Source organism: Capricornis sumatraensis, chromosome 1, assembly GCF_032405125.1.
Source record: "Capricornis sumatraensis isolate serow.1 chromosome 1, serow.2, whole genome shotgun sequence".
NCBI lineage: Eukaryota > Metazoa > Chordata > Mammalia > Artiodactyla > Bovidae > Capricornis > Capricornis sumatraensis.
Genome location: NC_091069.1, coordinates 201,324,000 through 201,344,420, shown reverse-complemented (window position 1 = coordinate 201,344,420; position 20,421 = coordinate 201,324,000). Strand labels below are relative to the sequence as shown.

The 20,421-nt window shown below is 40.5% G+C and overlaps 1 protein-coding gene across 1 annotated transcript in view; it reads left to right on the top strand.

Moving 5' to 3' along the window:
• FNDC3B (fibronectin type III domain containing 3B) overlaps window positions 1-20,421 on the top strand; it is a 356,597-nt gene that overhangs the window by 288,521 nt on the left and 47,655 nt on the right. Inside the window, exons 12-21 of the mRNA XM_068987389.1 lie at window positions 1,434-1,558; window positions 2,777-2,951; window positions 4,993-5,079; window positions 6,301-6,439; window positions 8,621-8,692; window positions 11,286-11,404; window positions 13,244-13,349; window positions 14,244-14,416; window positions 16,926-17,039; window positions 17,372-17,521. Coding sequence (XP_068843490.1) covers window positions 1,434-1,558; window positions 2,777-2,951; window positions 4,993-5,079; window positions 6,301-6,439; window positions 8,621-8,692; window positions 11,286-11,404; window positions 13,244-13,349; window positions 14,244-14,416; window positions 16,926-17,039; window positions 17,372-17,521 — 1,260 coding nt within the window. The remainder of the gene's footprint in view (window positions 1-1,433; window positions 1,559-2,776; window positions 2,952-4,992; window positions 5,080-6,300; window positions 6,440-8,620; window positions 8,693-11,285; window positions 11,405-13,243; window positions 13,350-14,243; window positions 14,417-16,925; window positions 17,040-17,371; window positions 17,522-20,421) is intronic.

Sequence of the window (20,421 nt, the reverse complement as noted above, 5' to 3'; positions counted from 1 at the left end):
AAGTTGCAGCTGAAAAACATATGCTTTCCTGCCCCTTCATCCCTTCAACCTCACCCCTACCATTTTTCATCATTGTACCTGACTGCATGTTGAACCCTTGATAACATGAACTTTGGCTCTTTAAGTTAGGGCTTCTACTCTCTTCCTTGGAAAGGGTACCACCTGGCTTGGGAGGGAAGATTGGGAAAAGTTTGAGGATGACTGTGATATGGTGATTTTTAATCTGTTCAGCCTGGTGATACTTCAAGCTAGTTGTATGCTCATTTTGAATTAAACTTCACCTGGAATTTTTTTTTTTAAGTAGTAAGCATTTGGAGGCCTATTTAAAGGAAGGAAATGCCTACATTTTCTTAGAAGTAAAATGTGCTTTCTTTGTTTTTTATATAATAGAGAGCTTCAAACATATTCCTGAAAGTCCTGGGCTTGGCTGTCTGATTAAAATGCTGAGATTCATCCAGCATTAGCATGTGGTTTTCTTTTGCAGGAACATAGATAAACTACTGTGAATTATGGGTATGAAATATTCTAGAAAACTGCTGATATGGGTATTCTGTGCCTCTGATCATGGCACAGAGTAGTTTTGTGTTTTGGTTTTTTTTCTTCTTTGATCTATTAAGAGAACCCACTGGAGTGTTTTCTTTTTACTTTAAGGAATTCGAAGCGTTATATAAGGCTAGGAATGTATTAAAAATGTGTTTCCAGCCTCATAGAACACTTAAGAATGGCTGTAATATACATAGATGAATTGAACTGATGTTCCAAGTCCTCGTCAGACATTCAGCTCAACTACTAGCCTTGATAGAACTCCCAGATTGTCCAAAGCACTGCTTTGAAACCAGATGTGGACAAGATTTAGTCAAAGACATGTGCCCAGTGTTTAGGGATGAGCATACAAGCAGCTCACTAGCCGGAGTGTACAGGGGTGGGCTTGGGAGCTGCCACAAAGCAGGAGAAGAGAGAGAATACCAGGGTGGTGGTGGTCGGGGGAGGAACATTTGTGACCTGCAGGGCTGCTTAGATCAGTCCTTGAGTGCTGGGCCATCTGGGAAAGACTGTACAGTTCCCAAGCTAGCGATCCTGTGAGGCTGCAGACTCACTCTAATGGGCCAGATTGGGCTATTTGACCAAGTGAGGAAGATCTGAGAAACTGTGATCCTTAACTTTGAGCATTGCCCTGTGCCTGAAAAGGGCCTTCTCTATTTTGTTGACCAAAGTCCTCTTTCGAAATACCGTAAGTATGGTATACCACCTGTCTCAGTAACAGCATTATCTGTAGTGCCTTTGTGTTAAGGATGGCATTTCATTGTAGAGTGCTTTCCTTCTCTTGGTTTTGTTCATCCAAGCTAGAAAATTAAGCAGTTATTCAAAATGCTCCTTCATTGTCTTTTTTTTTTTTTTTAACTTTATGTACATTGTTTCTTGTTTTCTTTTAGGGGAAAAGAAACAGTGGTTTCAGACAGTGCTTCTTTGGGAGCCAGAAGCATTGCAAGTTGACAAAGCTGTGTCCAGCCATGGGGTACACGTTCCGGCTGGCTGCTCGGAATGACATTGGCACCAGGTTTGGCGTTTCCCAGTCCTTGTGCCTTTAAGCCTCTATGTGGTGTCCCTGAGTCCTCCTCTCACGTTGCTGAAAGGCGAGGTCGCCTACTGCCTCCACACTGCACCAGCTGGAGATTTTCCAAAAGAGAATCCTAATCAGAGGCTAGAGGCCCCTTCAGAGGTGATAAATGCCACCGTGTATCCTTTGCAGCCTTGCAGGCTGCAATGCAGAAAGGCCCACTAGGGGTCTCAGAGAATCAAGGGAAAGGTAACTACAGATTTTGAAAGGGAATCCTCTGAGGACTTTATTTTTCAGATGCCCTGCCTTTTTCTTTCATCACTTTAGCAAGCTACTCGTTCAGTTGCTTTTTTCAATTATGTCTGAGTGTTTCCTGATACAAAGAACGAGTTGCTGGGCCATCCATTGTTGTCAAGCCCAGGCAGATACAAGACTGGAGAGAATCTGGACTGGGTAGGACTCACGGCTTGCCTCCAAGCTGCTAGGGAAAGGTGAGAACAGGTTTATGGTGAAGCATCTGTAGATTAAAAGTGCCTTGAAAAGACCATATTTCAATTGCACTGCCTGGGTAACTGTTGATTAAGAGAAAAATCTTTTTCTTTCATCACTGCTTGTCAAAAATCTTCTTAAAGGTTCAGCACATGATTGGTCCCAACCCTTTTTTCAGCCTAAAGAACTTGTTAAGATCACAGGCTTTTCAGCCCTCTTTCCATACCCATGATAGCCATTGTGTTTTTAGAGTTCACTAGTTGAACAGTCGTAATGATAAAGGCTTCTACAGCTTCAGAATTTATAAATGAATTAAAAGCATCCGCAAACTTTTGGAAAATGGCAGCGTACATATTTGTAAGACATTTATTTTATCAACAGACAGTTGTTTACCCTTATATGCATTGATTTGACAGTTCCTTGGTAGCTGTGGCTCTTAGCTTGTCAGCATCACACTGTGCTTACTCCTAGGTGCCTGTGGGAGAAATACATTTTTAAATATATTGTCCTGTAGCACAGTATGCTTTTCTAGTAGTAGGCTAAGTAGGGAGTGGGTGATTGGGGCACACTGAAGTTGTGGTAAGGAACATCACCCAAAGGATCCTTGCCTGCCTTTGCTCGCTGAACCTGTCAGGCCACAGACTTAGCAACCCAAGCCGGTAGCTTTTGAAATGCCAAGACTCCTCCACGTGCTCCTAAATCTGTCTCACCGGGTCTGTTTCTCTCCAGCGGGTATAGCCAAGAGGTGGTGTGCTACACGTTAGGAAACATTCCTCAGATGCCCTCAGCACCAAGACTTGTTCGAGCTGGGGTCACATGGGTCACACTGCAGTGGAATAAACCAGAAGGCTGCTCACCTGAGGAAGTAGTCACCTACACCTTGGAAATCCAGGAGGATGAAAATGTAAGTCTGGCACACGTCATACTTCTGTGTGCATTCTGTAAAGTCAGTTTTATCACAGCTACAGGGTACACTGTGAAATTAGATTCACTGCCTAAATTGGAAACCAAACTCTTAATTTCTACCAGTGCAACCACCAGCAGAAACTGTCCTTCCCGCAGTCTTCCCCAGATCAGTAAATGGCATCCCCAACCTTTCCTTTGGGGAAGCAGAAACCTGTGGCGTCATCCTTGGCCTCACGTGTGTGTTGTGTTGTTGCGTTAGTCTCTCAGTCATGTCTGGCCCCATGGACTGTAGCCCACCAGGCTCCTCTGTCCATGGACTTCTCCAGGCAAGAATACTAGAGTAGGCCGCCATTCCCTTCCCCAGGGATCTTTCCAACCCAGGGATCGAACCCAGGTCTCCAGCATTCAGGCAGATTCTTTACTGTCTGAGCCACCAGACCTCATATGTAATCAGTCAGCAAATCCTTATAAATCTCCCTTCCAAAGTTACCCAGAAATCTGATCATTTCTCAGCATCTGCACAGCTACTGTACTTTCCCAGCCACCATCATCTTGCCCCTGGGTTGTCGGAATGGCCTCTTAAGTATTTTCTCTACTTTCTTCTTTACGCTCTGTTCTGCACATGAAGCCAGAGTGAGCCTGTTAAATAAAATACGGCATGTCGGTGCTCTTCTCAGAACTCTTCCCATCCCAGTGCCTTCCCTTCTCTTCCAGAGGAGAAGCCAGTACTCTCAGAATGACTTCCAGGTCCTCCGAATTCAGGGTCTTCATCACTGACCTGTTGCTGCTGCTGTCATCTCGCTGAGCACACCAGCCATGCCCTCCCACAGTGCCTTTGCGACTCCTGTGCCCTCTGGCTCACATGCCCCTTCAGATATCTCTGAGTCACTTCCCTCATTTCCTCCAGGTCTCTTCTCACATGTCACCTCTTTAGAGAGCCCTTCCCTGACCGCCTTGTATGACAGCACTGTCCAGGAGCACTTTCTGTGGTGATGGAGATGTTCTGTAATTTGTGCTCTGTAATAAGATAGAGCCTAGCCACACAGGGCTGTGGGCACTTGAGATGTGGCTGTCAGCCCACGGAACTGAATTTTTAATTGTATTTAATTTACTGGAAGAGCCGCATGTGACTGCTTCATTGAGCCTGGAGAGCTATAGAAAGCAATGCTCCCTAGCTTTATTGCACACGCTGTTCTCTTACCCAGCTTTATTTTTCGTCTAATAGCACTTAACGCCACACAACATGCTTCATATTTGTATGCAGAGTGTTTTAATTGCTTTCTCCAGCTGTAATATAGTTTCTGATGGGCAAGACTTTGTTCTTGGGTGGTGCTAAACCTCTAGAGCATGGAAGAGAGCTTGGTGCAACAGGGGTGCTCTGAGATCGGATGGATGAATGGGGGTGGATCATTGGATGCACACATGACTAAGAATACTGTTGTATGAATTCCATACAGTTAGCTGTCAGTGGGACATTTATCCCGTTGAAGGGCTATATCTTCCCCATCCAAGCTTGCCTTTCCCCGTTAGCCAGAAGACACTGTGTCAGAAACCTCAACCAGTGTTTATTACATAGCACATTGCAGCTTGACAGTAAGAACTTCTGCACAAGAGCGTTTTCTCATGACAATGTTGTTAAGTAATTTTTTTTTAACTACATACTGCTTCATTAATTTGGTAGTTAAATTCTTTGTTTAAAATGCTTATTGAGTAACCAGAAAAAGTTTGCTCTGTGAGGAAAGTTTATGATGGCATCTATTCCAAAGCAAATTTGCACTTTTTCAAAGAGAGAGCATTGTTCTCTTTCACATTAGTGTTAGTCTCACAATAATAGTGCCCAGATCAGGACAGATTATGATGTGATAACAGTTAAAGTTTTACTTAAAGCACTATGGGATTCTGGCCCTATTTTTGCTATAGCTGCCAGACTTCTGGCCCACAGTGATGATGGAAAGGAGCAGTATAAAACTCCTACATACAAGGGATTTAATGCCCAGATATTATGATACTGATGTTTCTTTCTGGCTTTGCCTTTTCAGGATAACCTTTTCCACCCAAAATACACTGGAGAGGATTTAACCTGTACTGTGAAAAATCTCAAAAGAAGCACACAGTATAAATTCAGGGTAAGTCAGTCATTTGGGTACTTGAACTGCTTAAAAATAAAGCTCTTTTATGTTTTACCCCTTTATCATTTTAAATCAACTTTTTTTAAGGCTAAAAACATTTTTAAGGTTGCTGCACTTTACACTTTTAAAGTAATATCTATAAAATACACACCATACTTTAATTTTAAAACCCACCCTCGACTTTTCAGAAAAGAAACCTGTCGCTGTAATGTGCTACAGTAAATTACATAACAGTGAGGCTAGATGCCCTTGCCCAGGAAGATTCGGACCAGGTGCCCAGTGTACCTGTCTCTCACCTGCACTTTACGTCCTTCTATTCTGTTTCTTCTTTTCATCAGATTTCCTTTTTTTCCATTGTCCTGTGCTCTTTTGCCCATTTTCTTTTTCTCAGCCATTTTTCATTTTCTCTTCTATTACCTACACCCCTCTCCCGTTAGGCTCTGGACAACCACTGCTGATGTCACCATGGGACATGGTATTGTAGCAGAAGACAGTTTTGCTGTCTCATTAGGAGAGAGGAGACAGCAGGCTGCCTTCTGTGCTGCCTTAGTGTTTATTGATCCTAGCACAGCATTGTACTTTCTGTGCAACAGTCTGCATTTTGGAGACATGTGGTTGTCTTCTGATTCTGTCTTTCCCTCTCTTAATTTGTGAGCCAAATCATGTTATTTAACTTGTAGGAGTCACTCAATAAATATTTGTCAGATTGTCAAGTGGAACGTGTGACTACTAAAGGAAAACTGATAGTTTTTGATATTTTAAGAAACCTTGCTATTCGATGGCTGGCTATGAGATCAGAGGAATACTGCCAGCAATTCTCCACAAGGTGGCATTGTCCTACTCTTAAATAATCAAGGCTAGCAAGGTTCTTTATATCTGCTGCCCACTCCCCGCCCCATATTTTCCTTCCATAAAACAAAATGAACTGGGTGGAGACATACTGGTTTTGTTTTGTATTTTTGAAAAGGTAAAAATGTCTTTAGCTAAAACCTACCTTGTTGTTTCATTTTTAATTGTTAATAAGTAAACTATACAGAAAATAAGTACTCCATTAAAGAAACACTTATAAATTAGTAGTTTGAGATTGTGAGAGAGCAAGGGAGAGTGTGTGTAGTGTGTCTGAGTTCATGGATGCCTTGCTCTTGCCGTATTGAACGTCACCGCTGGTTTAAGACTTGCTGTCTAAAGCATATGAATGTGTTATCGGTTGTGTTACAGCTGACTGCTTCTAATATGGAAGGGAAAAGCTGCCCAAGTGAAGTTTTGGTTTGTACAACGAGTCCTGACAGGCCTGGACCACCTACAAGACCCCTCATTAAAGGACCAGTTATGTCTCACGGCTTTAGTGTCAAATGGGGTATGTTTTATTACTATTGATGCTGCTGCTGCCTTTTTTGACAGATTTTTTAAAAAACTTGATTAATTTCAGTAGTGACAAACCAGTTAACAAAGAAACATATTATCTGAGGGAGTTTTACATGTTTGAAATATATATATTAGAAATATCCTGACAATGCCACCAGTTGGTAAAATTGACAATTGTAAGAGCATTTCATTTACTTCATGATTTTCCTGTAAGACACTTCTTCCACCTGCATTTTAATATATTAATGATTTGTATGTGATAGTCTCTGAATATATCATTCTTCAGTAACGTTCCCTTAAAATGTAGCAATATTTAATATGAAAATTGATTTATAAAGTTAGTATTGAAAATAGATTTCAAAATTTAGGTTAAGTCATATTAAATTTTACAGAATGTTTAAGATACAATGAATTAAGAAGACTTTAGTTTTTGTTGTTTGTATATAATCAGAAGTCTTGGACTTCAGGAAGTTTCCATATTGAAGTTCATTATATGCCATTTGTAGGAATCTGATAGGAGGATATTGTGTCTCACCTGCTGCGTGGATTATTTCAATGAAATGAATGCCATTAGAGTGTGGGTAAACGTTTGCAACTGTATGGAAAACTGTTACAATGTGTATGATCATCACTAACATCGTATACTCGGAGAAGGCAGTGGCACCCCACTCCAGTACTCTTGCCTGGAAAACCCCAGGGACGGGGGAGCCTGCTGGGCTGCCGTCTACGGGGTCGCACAGAGTCGGACACGACTGAAGCGACTTAGCAGCAGCAGCAGCAACATCATATAATAATAGTAACTACCTAACAGACAAAAAAATGATTTTACCTGGCAGTCAAGTGATACAAAGGAAATGTAAAACATAACTAAATCATTATTAGAGACCAACCACGGAGACATATCACCGCTTCAAGTTATGTGGTAATTTAGAGACAGAATTATTCCCTGCAACACGGATATGATTAAAAGAAACAAAAAAAAATCTAGGTGTGCTTTTTGCCAGATCTAAAGCTTCTTTTCTCAGAATATCCTAGAAATTTCTGTCAACACTGAACATTTACTTTCATTGTTAACTGTTAAGAGTCGCTCAGTCTTGTCCAACTCTGCAACCCCATGGACTGTAATCTACCAGGCTCCTCTGTCCATGGGGTTTCCCAGGCAAGAATACTGGAGTGGATTGCTATACCCTTCTCCACGGGGTCTTCCTGACCCAGGGATTGAACCTGGGTCTCCTGCATTGCAGGCGGATTCTTTCAGCGTCTGAGCCACCAGGGAGGCCCCAAATGCCATAATATTTAACTGTTTAATTACTGCTGTAAATACCTACTACTGAAATTCATGTATATTAATGGAAATTACAGGTGAAAAGAGGGATTCAAGTTTCTAAATCTATATGAGTAACCCGAGAATATGTCTAAAACATAGATGGCCAGTTGATAGGAGAGGCAAATTCTGTGTAGTCTTGAAAAAAGGTATTTTTCAGCTCAGAAAAGAATTCTTGCAGGCCCTGGGTTAGCAGTAGACAAATAGCTAAGGTACACAGGGTTCTAGTAACAAGCCAGAACCCCTTTTGCAAACCGCCTCTTTGGTACAGGTTCCAGTTGATCTGATTTTCTATTAGGTTCCCTTGGGATGTAAAGTTTGCTTAGCAGCAAACTGTGATGAACATATTTGTTATATTCTGATGTTTTATTTATTTCATCAATAATTTTTACACCTCCCTTTCCCTCTCTTTCTATCTCACAAAAGAATTGGTCGTGATGATTTAAGTGAAATAAAGAATAAAATAATTTTTGAAAAGAGGTACATGAATATTTTGTTTTATATAAAAACCATCAAATATTGAAGAACAGGCTTTAGAATTCTCAAAATAAATATTTGAGCATAACTCTTAGAAAAATAAAGTCATATTTCAAGTTTTGTTCACATTTCGCTAAATGCTAACTCTTCAGCATTTCTAGCTCTGTAAACTTTGCATAGTCAGAAGGTTTCGTGGTGTTTTTGTTTCTTTTGTTTTTCAAGTAAGGAGTTGGGTGAAATGTTATTTGTGTCTTTTAGTTGAATCCAGAATTTATACAGTCTAATGTTACATGGTTCTGTGTGTTCTAATAATGTTTACTAACAAAAGTCAATATGCTTTTATAACTAATAAGACTTTTGCTTACTTTCCAGATCCTCCAAAGGACAATGGTGGTTCAGAAATACTCAAGTACTTGCTGGAGATTACTGATGGAAATTCTGAAGGTGAAGTTTGTAGAAATTCTTATTCAAGTCCTGTTTTCTAATAAGATAAACATCTGTATAATAATAGTGCTGCTGCTGCTGCTAAGTCACTTCAGTCGTGTCCGACTCTGTGCGACCCCATAGACGGCAGCCCACCAGGCTCCCCCGTCCCTGGGATTCTCCAGACAAGAACACGGGAGTGGGTTGCCATTTCCTTCTCCAATGCATGAAAATGAAAAGGGAAAGTGAAGTCGCTCAGTCGTGTCCGACTCTGTGCGACCCCATAGACGGCAGCCCACCAGGCTCCTCCGTCCATGGGATTTTCCAGGCAAGAGTACTGGAGTAGGGATCCATTATAGTGGGCAATCATTTATTCTGTTGATAGAGGTACTACGGTAAATGGACCTTAATCACGTATTGACAGTTTTTTCTTTCAGACAGCATCAGGGATCAGTCTGCTTGATATGTATATTTTTATCATGCTTTTTAAAATCTTTGTCACTTCTTTAAGCCAAAGGTCCTCATTAATAGAATAAATATGTTTTTCATCTCTCTTGGCATACTTTCTGTAGAAATTCTTATAAGCAGAGAAAGTGTCAGAAGCGATCAGCAGGAAGAATGAATCGGTGCACAGGGGATAACAACATATTGTTGTGGGCTGCTGACAAGCATAACACACTGTAACAAATTCAGGAAATGTCTTCATTTTTGTTGTGATTTCTCAGTCAGATTATTTAATCCTTATTCCTTACACTAGGTGAGCTAAAGTGGGACAGTGTTAGAGGTCAGATTCCTTCCATAGTGTTTTCTAAAAAATTCTTAGATCTTCTTTCTAATAAAATTTATTATGCTTTAATAGAAAAAAGTAAAGTCCTCAGAACTATAAAAATGACACCTGCCTCACCACTACTCTAATGATCCCTGTAACTAGTACTTTGTTTTTTAAAGTGATATACATGGCGGGGGCGGTGGGGAGAGTTAACAGCAACTTTTACAAACAGTCTGTGCAGGTGTGTGGCTTGCTTTTTATTCTGTGCCATGATAGCCACCTGGAATATTTTATTTTCACATCAGTTGGGCCCTACCCTATTTTAAGCCAAAAAAACTCATAATACTCGGAGATGGGCATAGCTGTTCTTAACGTAAAATCATATTCTATGCTAAAAATCAGACCTTTGAGAGAAGTCATGTATATTCAGTGTCTCATTGTGAAAAACTAAGTATATTGTGAAGTTTTGTGGCTCTCTTGACCACTGTGGCTGATTAAAAGTAGATGCCATTCTGCACGTAAAGTCAGCGGTGTGGTAGCGCATGACATCAGCGATTAATTCAGTCTCCTCTCTAGTCCTTGTTCCTAGTTGCCTTTGCAGTGCAGGTCATCTAATCAGTTATGTCAGAATGACTATCTTTATTATTCCCCCTTGTTCCTATATGGCCCTTGTGCATGTGACTTCATTGTAGAAAGAAAGTGAAGTCACTCAGTTGTGTCCAGCTCTTTGCAACCCCATGGACCGTAGCCTGCCAGGTTCCTCCATCCATGGAATTTTCCAAGCAAGAGTACTGGAGTGAGTTGCCATTTCTTTCGCCAGACTTTATTGTAAATCTGGCCTAATAAGCAGCTGAGAGTATTTGTGGAAGTTAGTAACTATCGTGTGTATATATATGTCGCTCAGTCATGTCTGAATCTTTGCAACCCCATGGACTGTAGCCCACCAGGCTCCTCTGTCCATGGGATTCTCCAGGAATTGCCATTTCCTTCTCCAAGTAACTGTCGTGGAAGAGGGTAAAAGTATTTTCCCTAAAACAATTGCATGGAGTAAAACGCTCCTTCCGAATAGTCTGCTGGGAACGTAGTGTTAGTGGGAGCAAAGCAAGGAGTCATAAATGTCCTAGGTGGTTGAAGCACCCCCCACACACACACACAATGCTCTTTGCCTGGTGGCAGCAGCCTCACCCCGGCCCCTCGGTGGCCCTGCTTGCTTTCTTTAATCCCCAGAAGTGGTTAGATAACCTGGGTCATACTGAGTGTTTCATCTTTAAAGTCACTGTCTTGGGTATTTTTGTCTGAAGTGGGGCTCCATGGAGACAGCAGGCCTTTCCTCAAAGGACTTGGTCTATATGGCTGGGATGGGGTCGAGGGAGTTCACTTGCTGTGACCTCCAGGCAGATAAGAACCAGGAGAAACTCTTCAGTGGTGCCCTGGGCTGACCAGGAACCTTATGGCTGAGCCTGCTTCCCCCTGCCCAGCTGGCCCCAGGGGCTTCTCACACCATCACCACTTGCCAACTTGCTCAATACCATCTCCTGCTACGGGGCCAACTACAGATTTCATGTGCTTTCCAGCATCTAAACCTCCACACTCAGCAAATGTGATCATGGTAATATTAAGTATTATAACCAGCAGTGCTAAGTATTAAAAATGCCTTCATGTTATTTTAGTATTTCATTTTGTAAAGGAAATGGAAAGAGAGCCCTGTGACTGTTTAAAAAAGAAGAAAAGAATAGGAGATGCTGGTTTTCACAGAAACCACTTAGAGCTTTTTCTTATCAGGAATGGTTGGTACTATTACATTTTTACAAAAGGCATAAACTCACACATGGTCTTATTTTGCAGCGAGTCAGTGGGAAGTGGCCTACAGTGGGTCGGCTACAGAGTACACTTTCACCCACTTGAAACCAGGCACTTTGTACAAACTCCGAGCATGCTGCATAAGTACTGGTGGACACAGTCAGGTTGGTTTTGTTTTAGTGTGAAAGTAAACATCTTTGGTCAAATTCAGACAGCCTATCTGTAACATCAGAATAAATTTCTTTTAAAAAATAAATCTTGGTACTACAGCCTGCCATGGTATCACATCAGAGTTTTCTGAATTGTGCTTTAGAGGGTATAGAAAGATAGACCCAGATGATTCTCAACTGAATTGTGCTGGTTTCCAAGACTTGGGCATGACCACATCACAGTTGAAAATTGAAGGTGGTCTGCAATTTGCATTGGCTAACAAATACGGGGGTGAACCTCAGTTATCACAATGATAGAAAAGCTTAGACTTCAGAGCAAAAAGATACACCCTCCAGCTCAGCTTTGCTGTTACTTTGGCAGTTTTGTAGAATGTGAGACACACCTTCCTCTTGACACTTTACTGCCATCTGCTGGAAAATGCTTGTAAAGCCACATATACCTAGGATAACTGAGCTGAATTGCATCTCCTGAGATTGCACAGTGCCCAACCTATACACCTGTAGGTAGTACCAGTTCTCTTGTTGTCTGCCTTTTTAAAAAATTGAAGTATAATTGACTTACAATATTATATAAGTTTCCTGTCACAACACAGTGAGTTAATATTTTTATACATCACAGAATGACCGCCACCATTGTCTACAATTTATATGGCCTTAGACCAACCGTTCAACATGTCAGAAAACTTGGTTTCAACTTCACAGTGTTCTCATGTGCTCAAAACAACAAGTACACATGAAGTGTTCAGGAAATGAGATCGTTATCTAAATGATGCACACTTAGAAAGTGAGTGAGAGGCGATATGGTAAAAATATGGTAAAAACCATTTTCATCATAGAGATATTTAGCATCGTGGTGTGGAAATCAGTAGTACTGAGAGAGAGCGTGCACAGAAGATGGCTTATAGCCCTGTACTGGGTTGACTTTTCAAGAGAACACCTGCCAGTAGGTGCCAAATTTTGCCAGTCAACCCACCTCTGACACTGTCATGTTTATTTTCTTTTTCCCCCAAGGATAGCAGTATTGTGAAGTCTAGACTGTATATTTAGACAGAATTCTCAGGTTTAAAAAAAGGGTCCAGCTCAACGACATTTATACAGTGTCTCCGAGGGTGAGCCAGGTTGACCTCAAAGTCACAGGTGATTGGTGAGCTTCTCTTACACACGAGGTGCTGCACAAGTCTGCACAGAGGCAGCGGTGCCTCTTGAATGTATAAACACATCTCCTCTGTACCGCATTTCCTCGAGGAGGATGAGGTTGGTTGAGCTGTATGTCTCTACCATGTTCCTCATATCTCAAAAAGGTGTCAGCTTCCATACCACCAGCCTTACACAACCAGACCCTGCAAAAAAGAAGCCCTGATGATTTTAACGTTAGCAGAACCTGCTGGTTAACGTCACACTCAGCTGACTTTTTTTGCTTTTCTGCTCTGTATGTGGATGATGGGCCATTTATGGCACTGTTTACAAACCTCATCCAGCTGTTGTTTTGTGTTCTCCTCTGTCCTCAGGAAGGGTCTGATTTTTAGTTTAAAGGGAGGTAACTGTGTGCTTGAGATACACAACAGTCAAAATGTCAGTCTGCAGATCTGACACCAGAAATAATTGTTTTTACCAGTGCCATATGCATATGTCCATACTCAAAACATACACAAATATACACGTGCACTACACACTTAGAGACGAAGATCTTATTGCGTAAGAAGTGTACACATTCAATGTGTAACCCCCTCCTTGGCAGCGTTTGCTGGTATGGAGTGGAATTTGCCTGGTATGTAGAGCTCTAAAAAATGCATGGTAACTAAGAGATGGTTCTCTTTGGTGTTTCTCCTGCAGTGTTCTGAAAGTCTCCCTGTTCGCACACTAAGCATTGCACCAGGTCAGTGTCGCCCACCGAGGGTTTTGGGTAGACCAAAGCACAAAGAAGTCCACTTAGAGTGGGGTGAGTGACCACATCTTCACGTCGCCAGTTTGGACAATTGGAGGTTGAGTTTAAGACTTGCTGCTTTGTAATTAAGTTTCAGGTCTTTCTTCTGAAAACCAGATTTGTGTCTATTGAAAATGTCCACATTCTGTTTAATGTACGTGGGCTTGGGTTTGTGAACGCCCAGCCCTATGGCCCATCCTCCTGTTCCTGATGGTGCCGCAGGTGCTATTCACCCCCTGCCCTCAGAGGGCACTGTTCTAGAAAATGTTTCAGGGCAGGAATTCCTCAACTTTATTCATAAAATAAAAGTTGTGCTTAATAAAGAGGTTAAACCAAGAAACTGTTCATTAGGTAGCATCTGTATCCTCCTCACCTTTACCACCCTGTCGTGTGTGGGTCCTGGTGTTTTACAGTCTCAGCTCAAGCTATGTTAGCATTTCCTGTCATATTAATGATTCACAGCATGTAAATTGCAAATATAAACCTGCAGAACTCTGTCAGACTATTGTTCCCCATCACTTAATATCTAAATTAAGATGTTATGCCAGTTTGGGGTTCTCTAACTTGATTTAATATGTCCTTTGGTTTCAGGTTAAAAAGAAGATTTTTCTCCCCTCTAATTCTTGCCTTTACCTTGCATTAGAATGTAAAGGAATTGCCTAAAAGTTCTATGGTTTTGGAATCATTTTGTTCATATCATTAAATGTACTTGCTTTGAAAAGTATGGATAACATCATTAAGAAACTTTCTTTTGTATCTCTTTCTCTTTTTGAAGTGGGGGTTCTTTTGTAAATATCAAGGACAGGCTACCTACATGATATTTGGCAAACATCATAGGATGTAAGGTGTGATAGGGCCAACCAGAAATAATAAAAATGTTCTAAGATGAACAGCGTTCTCCGTTCCCAGACGTTCCTGCCTCTGAAAGTGGCTGTGAGGTCTCGGAGTACAGCGTGGAGATGACAGAACCGGAGGATGTAGCTTCGGAGGTGTACCATGGGCCAGAGCTCGAGTGCACCGTGGGCAACCTGCTTCCAGGAACCGTGTATCGCTTCAGGGTGCGGGCTCTGAATGACGGAGGGGTGAGTACTTATCACCACGAAAGCATGAGGTCCTGGCACTTCCATTTCCACCCTCCTAAAATTCCTCATCTGTATCTGTCCAACGATGACAGCCATTAAAGAACTGTATGTAAAATCTTATTTCTGAAGAAACCCTGCTTTGGTTTCACGTAGACCCAGCATTGGAAATTTTGATTCTTTTGTCCTCCTGTTAAGACAGAGCTCAAAGTTAATAAGGACTTTGCCGTTTAGATGCCTTTTGATGGTTTCTTAAAATAATTTCCTAGTTTCTCATCGATTATATAAATCACTTATGAGAAATTAGAACTACATAATATTCCTTTACCATGTTGTCTAAATTACTCAGCAGTGTCTTAGGTGAGTTTTTAAAACTCCACTGGGGTATAGGCTAGGGAGACCAGCTTATTTGTTTTTTTTTTTAATTTCATAGAACTCTCTGGTCCTTTCTAGTACTCCATTTGAAGTTGTTGAGGTGGGCTATTCAAGATTGAAAGGGTCTGACTATATGCACAAAGGTGACTGGATTTTTTAATTGCAGAGTAATGTGGATTCGTAGTGAGAATAAAGTGACCCAGAAACTATAGGGCTTTTTGGTGTGTCACAGATGGGCAGAAATGTAAAAGAAGGTGGAAGGGTGTGGGTAGGGCAAACTGCTGCTAACGCCCTACAGAGAGCCAATGAAGTGTATAAATGCATTCTGTACAAATAAATAGATGTAATTAATCAATGAGATTTTTGTAAGACAGAAAGCCAAACTGACAGTGACAGGAAGTTGGCAATGACTTTTCTAGTTCTTGGTGTTCATTCATGCCTTTCAGAAATGAAGTGTTTTTGTCTTTAGTCCGTTTTGAGTTAGCCAGGCCTTAGTTTGAAAACATTTGGTCTGAAGTAGGATCACAAACCTTGAACAAGAGCTGGATCTCTTCTAATTCACCATTAGGAAAGAATTTCAGATACAGGTATTTACATTAAAAAAAAAAAAAAACCCACACACAAAACTAGACAATGAAAATGTATTGGTGAGAGATAAGAAAGCCTCTGTACCCTACTTTTTATAAGTAAAAAGAGGATGGATGGTGATAATCACCCATGCTGCAGATGAAACTCTGGTGCTTTTCCCCTTCAACTTTTGAAGAAGATATTCGCCATGATAAAGACACATGTGCAGCTGGACTGATTGGGGTTTACTTTCTCCTTTTACTAATTTGTCGTTTAAAGAAACTATCTCAGCCTTATTTTTAAATCCTGTTATACTGAAATTTAACCATATATTTGACTTGTGGTCCTCTTCTGTGGTCTACTCCAGACAGTTTCTCCCCCACCTTCAGTGTATTTGCAAGTTATATTAGAAAATGTCAAAGACTTTTCTCTTTATGTTTTTTCCTCCATTTTGAAAAACACAGTCATATTCCTCATTCAGTTCAGTTCAGTTCAGTTGCTCAGTTTTGTCCAACTCTTTGTGACCCCACGAAACACAGCATACCAGGCCTCCCTGTTCATCAGCAACTCACGGAGTCTACTCAGACTCATGTCCATCGAGTCCATGATGCTATCCAGCCATCTCATCCTCTGTCATCCCCTTCTCCTCCTGCCCCCAATCCCTCCCAGCATCAGGGTCTTTTCCAATGAGTCAACTCTTCGCATGAGGTGGCCAAAGTATTGGAGTTTCAGCGTTAGCATCAGTCCTTCCAATGAACACCCAGGACTAGTCTCCTTTAGGATGGACTGGTTGGACTTCCTCATTAGCCTGAAAATTACTTTACTCTTTGCCCCAGTTCTTTTAAGTACCACGTATTCCACCTTAACATGGGGGTTCTGGTCCTCTCGACGCGTTTTACGTCTATAGAGATGATTATCTCTGAGCAGTGTGACCGCTGATGGTGGGAGGAGGAGAGAATGCAGTATAAACCTGCAGATAGTTGAGATGGTGGGCCTGCCAAGCAAACATTAATAGGACTGTTGGTTTCAAATTGGAAAATACCAGTGACTAGAAGAAATACTCAAAATTTGATAACCAACAATTCCACGTGGATTTTTAGGCCTTAAACTACAGTATGCATCTGACTTGGTTTACTTTGAAATGCCCTGAGAAATTAAAGCACAATGCTGTGATGTAGCAAAAGTCAGCATTTTTTATTTCTTAGGTCACAGCAAAAATGTATAATAAACCAACTTTCTAATCCTTTTGAATTAAAAAAATTATATATATATATATATATATATATATATATATATATATATAAAATAGACATTTACCACTCAAGTAATGTGTGTGGGAAGAAAATCTACTCATGTAATTGAAAGTGAACACCATTAGGTAATGCTTTTAATCAGTTGTACTGATGATACCATTAGCCTAGCCCTTGTTTGGTTATAAGCTTGTGTTATATGCACACACACACAAACACACACACTCCTTGTTTGGTATAAGCTTGTGTTGTGTGCACACACACACGCACGCACATCCCTAACACACCCCTACAAGCACATGTGTGTTTCTCTCTTGCAGTATGGTCCCTATTCTGATGTCTCAGAAATTACCACTGCTGCAGGGCCTCCTGGACAGTGCAAAGCACCTTGTATCTCTTTTACGCCTGATGGATGTGTCCTAGTGAGCTGGGAGGTAAGTCAGGCACATGTTCTGCATTAATTTGTTTCTTCTACTTTATCTGTTCCCCAGTGCAAGGTACAAGGGATCTACAAAGCTAAAATTCACATGTAGGTAGGTGATTCTTACAGTCATCTGCCTTAGTGCTTGCCAGGAGTTACGGAAATTTTACCACTGATCCAAATTAAGAGGAAATTGAGTAGCTTTTTCATGCTTTTCTTTTGCATGTATTTCAAATACTCTGAGGCATCTTGCTCTTTTTTTTTTTTTTTTTTTTGGTATAATTAGTTGAACACAAACATCGTAGGATTTTCTTCTCAATGAAATTAAATTTCTGAATTTTCCAGAGTCCTGAAAGCTCTGGTGCCGACATCTCAGAGTACAGGTTGGAGTGGGGAGAAGATGAAGAATCCTTAGAACTCGTTTATCATGGGACAGACACCGGCTTTGAAATGAGGGACCTGCTACCTGCTGCACAGTATTGCTGTCGATTACAGGTAGGCTGACACTCTGCAGCCATTACTCACAAATACTGGTGTTCCCTGAAAGACTCTTTGGGAAACTTACTCAAAGGCTCATGATGGAGGACATCAGGAAGGATGTTATGGGAAAAAGAGTCCTTTTAAATAAAAATAGATGCAATCGTTTTGGCATTTTACAGTTGCTTTTTGCTTCTCTGAGAGGTCCTGAAACATGGGAACAAAATCCGAATCATCTCCACTGTACTCCTCACCGCCCTTGCATTGTGTTTGCTGGTTAATTCATTGAATACAGGATCGAGTCCAAGGCAAAGTGGGCACAGCTCCTTAGGGACGATGCCTTTTGTCTGAATTTTCCAAGATGCACATTTCGCTGGGAAAGCCACTTAGACAAAAGGCAAAAAACCTTTAAAACTTCCATTCCAGATGTTAACTGGAGCCAGAAACAAGCAGTAGAGTAGTTCGGACAGTCTGCATTTGATCACAGGACCCACCTCCCACCCCTCAGTGACCACTAACAACGTCTGGCTATCTGTAAGCTTCCACTTGGGTGTCCAAAGAGAATAACACAAAGAATAGTCAGCTCCTAGCCTAACCCCCAAGAGTGACAGTAGTCATAGGTTTACTTTCATTTTATTGACTTGGGTAAATATTTTCTTTTCCCTTTGTAAAGCCTTATTGTCTTGAGAAAACAGGGTTCTTTGTTCATTTATTTCCATTTGTTCAGTAACATTTGAGCACTGCTTTGTGCCAACCTCCAAGAATGATCAGGATGACCAAAAGGAGAGATAACAAAGAATTATATTTTCACACATGTTTAGATTTAAATAAAGAAGCAAAGATGCCAGGTTTAGGTTTCCATCTGATTTAAGTTATGGATCATATTGTTTATTACACGTCCATTTACTTCAGCCTCTTTGGAGAAAATCGTCCCTTCTTAAGTTAACTTTGGGCTTCCCAAGTAGCTCAGTGGTAAAGAATCTGCCTGAAGTAGAGGAGATACAGATTCAACCCCGAGTCAGGTAGATCCCCTGGAGAAGGAAATGGCAACCCACCAGCTCCAGGACTCTTGCCTGCAGAACCCCGAGGACAGAGCCTGGTGGGCTACAGTCCATGGGGGTAGCAAAGAGTTGGATGCAAGTTAGTGACTGAGCATGCACACACACAGGTTACCTTTCCAGATCAGCAGAAGCTTTTCTGTTAAATTCTGAAGGCTGTTTTATCGTAAACATTTCTGGTTGAACTCTTTTGTTACACACACCTCAAATGGAGGGCCTGGGACATAATTGACCCTTCATCAGTGAGTCAGGGTCACAGCACATTATCTGAGCTTTATAACAACAATGCTGAGTCATTGGGGAGAGGCTGAATTATGTGCTACCCTCCTGTTTTTGGAACAAGGCAGGATATAAATAAAAACTCTTTGCCATCACAGGAAAGAACTTCAGTCCAACCTGTTTTTGAGTTTTGGTCTCTCTTTAAAATGTTCTATTTCCTTTTTTTCTTTCAGAGTTTTTGTTGTTACTTACCATTAACACCCAAAATTGCATTTTAAAGATACATTGGTAAGAATAGAACCTGTGTAATAATCTTGCCTCCCTGTTTCAACAGTAGTATTTTCAAACTTATTTGTTTGAAAATACTTATTTGTCATAAAATGAGTCAGACACTATAAAGGGGATAGTACTCTCAAGACCACACTTGCTATACTAAAGAAGTATTGCCAGGAAAAGTCTCCTCATCTTATATTAATTTCTTGATACCTGTGAACCTAATCTGAATCATTTTTATTTGATATTACTACAAAGTCAGGTTAAAGCCTGAATATTCTTTTAAATATTTGGTGCTTTAAAAATTAAATCACTGTAATATGTATTTAGTATCATATAAAAATTGGATGGAAGCATTGTTCATTTTGTGCAGAAATTTTTGAATTTTCATATTCTTCCTTAGGAATGCTTCAGTTAACATGTACCCAAATAATTCTTGGGTACATATGCTTACATGAGGCATGTTGTATATTTTATACATACTCTTAAATATTATTAAGATTCTTTAAAATGGTTTACTTTGGAATTTGATAATAACAAGAGATATAACTTAAGAAAGCATTTTCCATAGTATAAGGCTAGTAAAAGAAATTTGGGTCTTAAGTAAGATCCTGGAATATAAAAAGAACACTATTAGAAATTGGTAAGATTTGAATCTAACTACATAAGATCTATACATTGTTAATACTATTGTATCTCCTGGTTTTGATCATTGTTTTATAGTAATATATGCTTCCCAGGTGGTGCAGTTGGTAAAGAATCTGCCTTCCAATGCAGGAGACACAAGAGACTTGAGTTTGATATCTGGGTCAGGAAGATCCCCTGGAGAAGGAAATGACAACCCACTCCAGTATTCTTGCCTGGAAAATCCCATGGACAGAGGAACCTGGCGGGCTATATAGTCCATGGGGTTGCAAAGAGTCAGACATGACTGATAGTTATGATATAAATACAGATTTTAAGAATTACAAAACTTATACTTTCTTGATTTTTGTAGAGATCACCAAGTAGTATGGCTGATATCAGTTATTTAATTAAAATCTGTATTTTTTCCTCTGGATCCTTCATATCCCCTTAGCCCTTATTAAATCACTCAACACAAATGCACATATTTGACAAAGTTATGAATCAAGAATCATTACTGAAGACCTCAATTAACACCAGTAAGGAGGTGTAAGAACAGAGTAAGAAGATGGAACCCAGATACAGAGTAAAATAAATAAAACGTTAATTTTAAAAATAATGGAGAAAATGAATAATAGAGTACATTAATAACATGAAAAGGGTAATAAAATACTTAGTACTGAATTTTTCATTATACTGTGAGATTATAAAGAAATCAATAATTCAGCCTTAAGTGTATGTTAG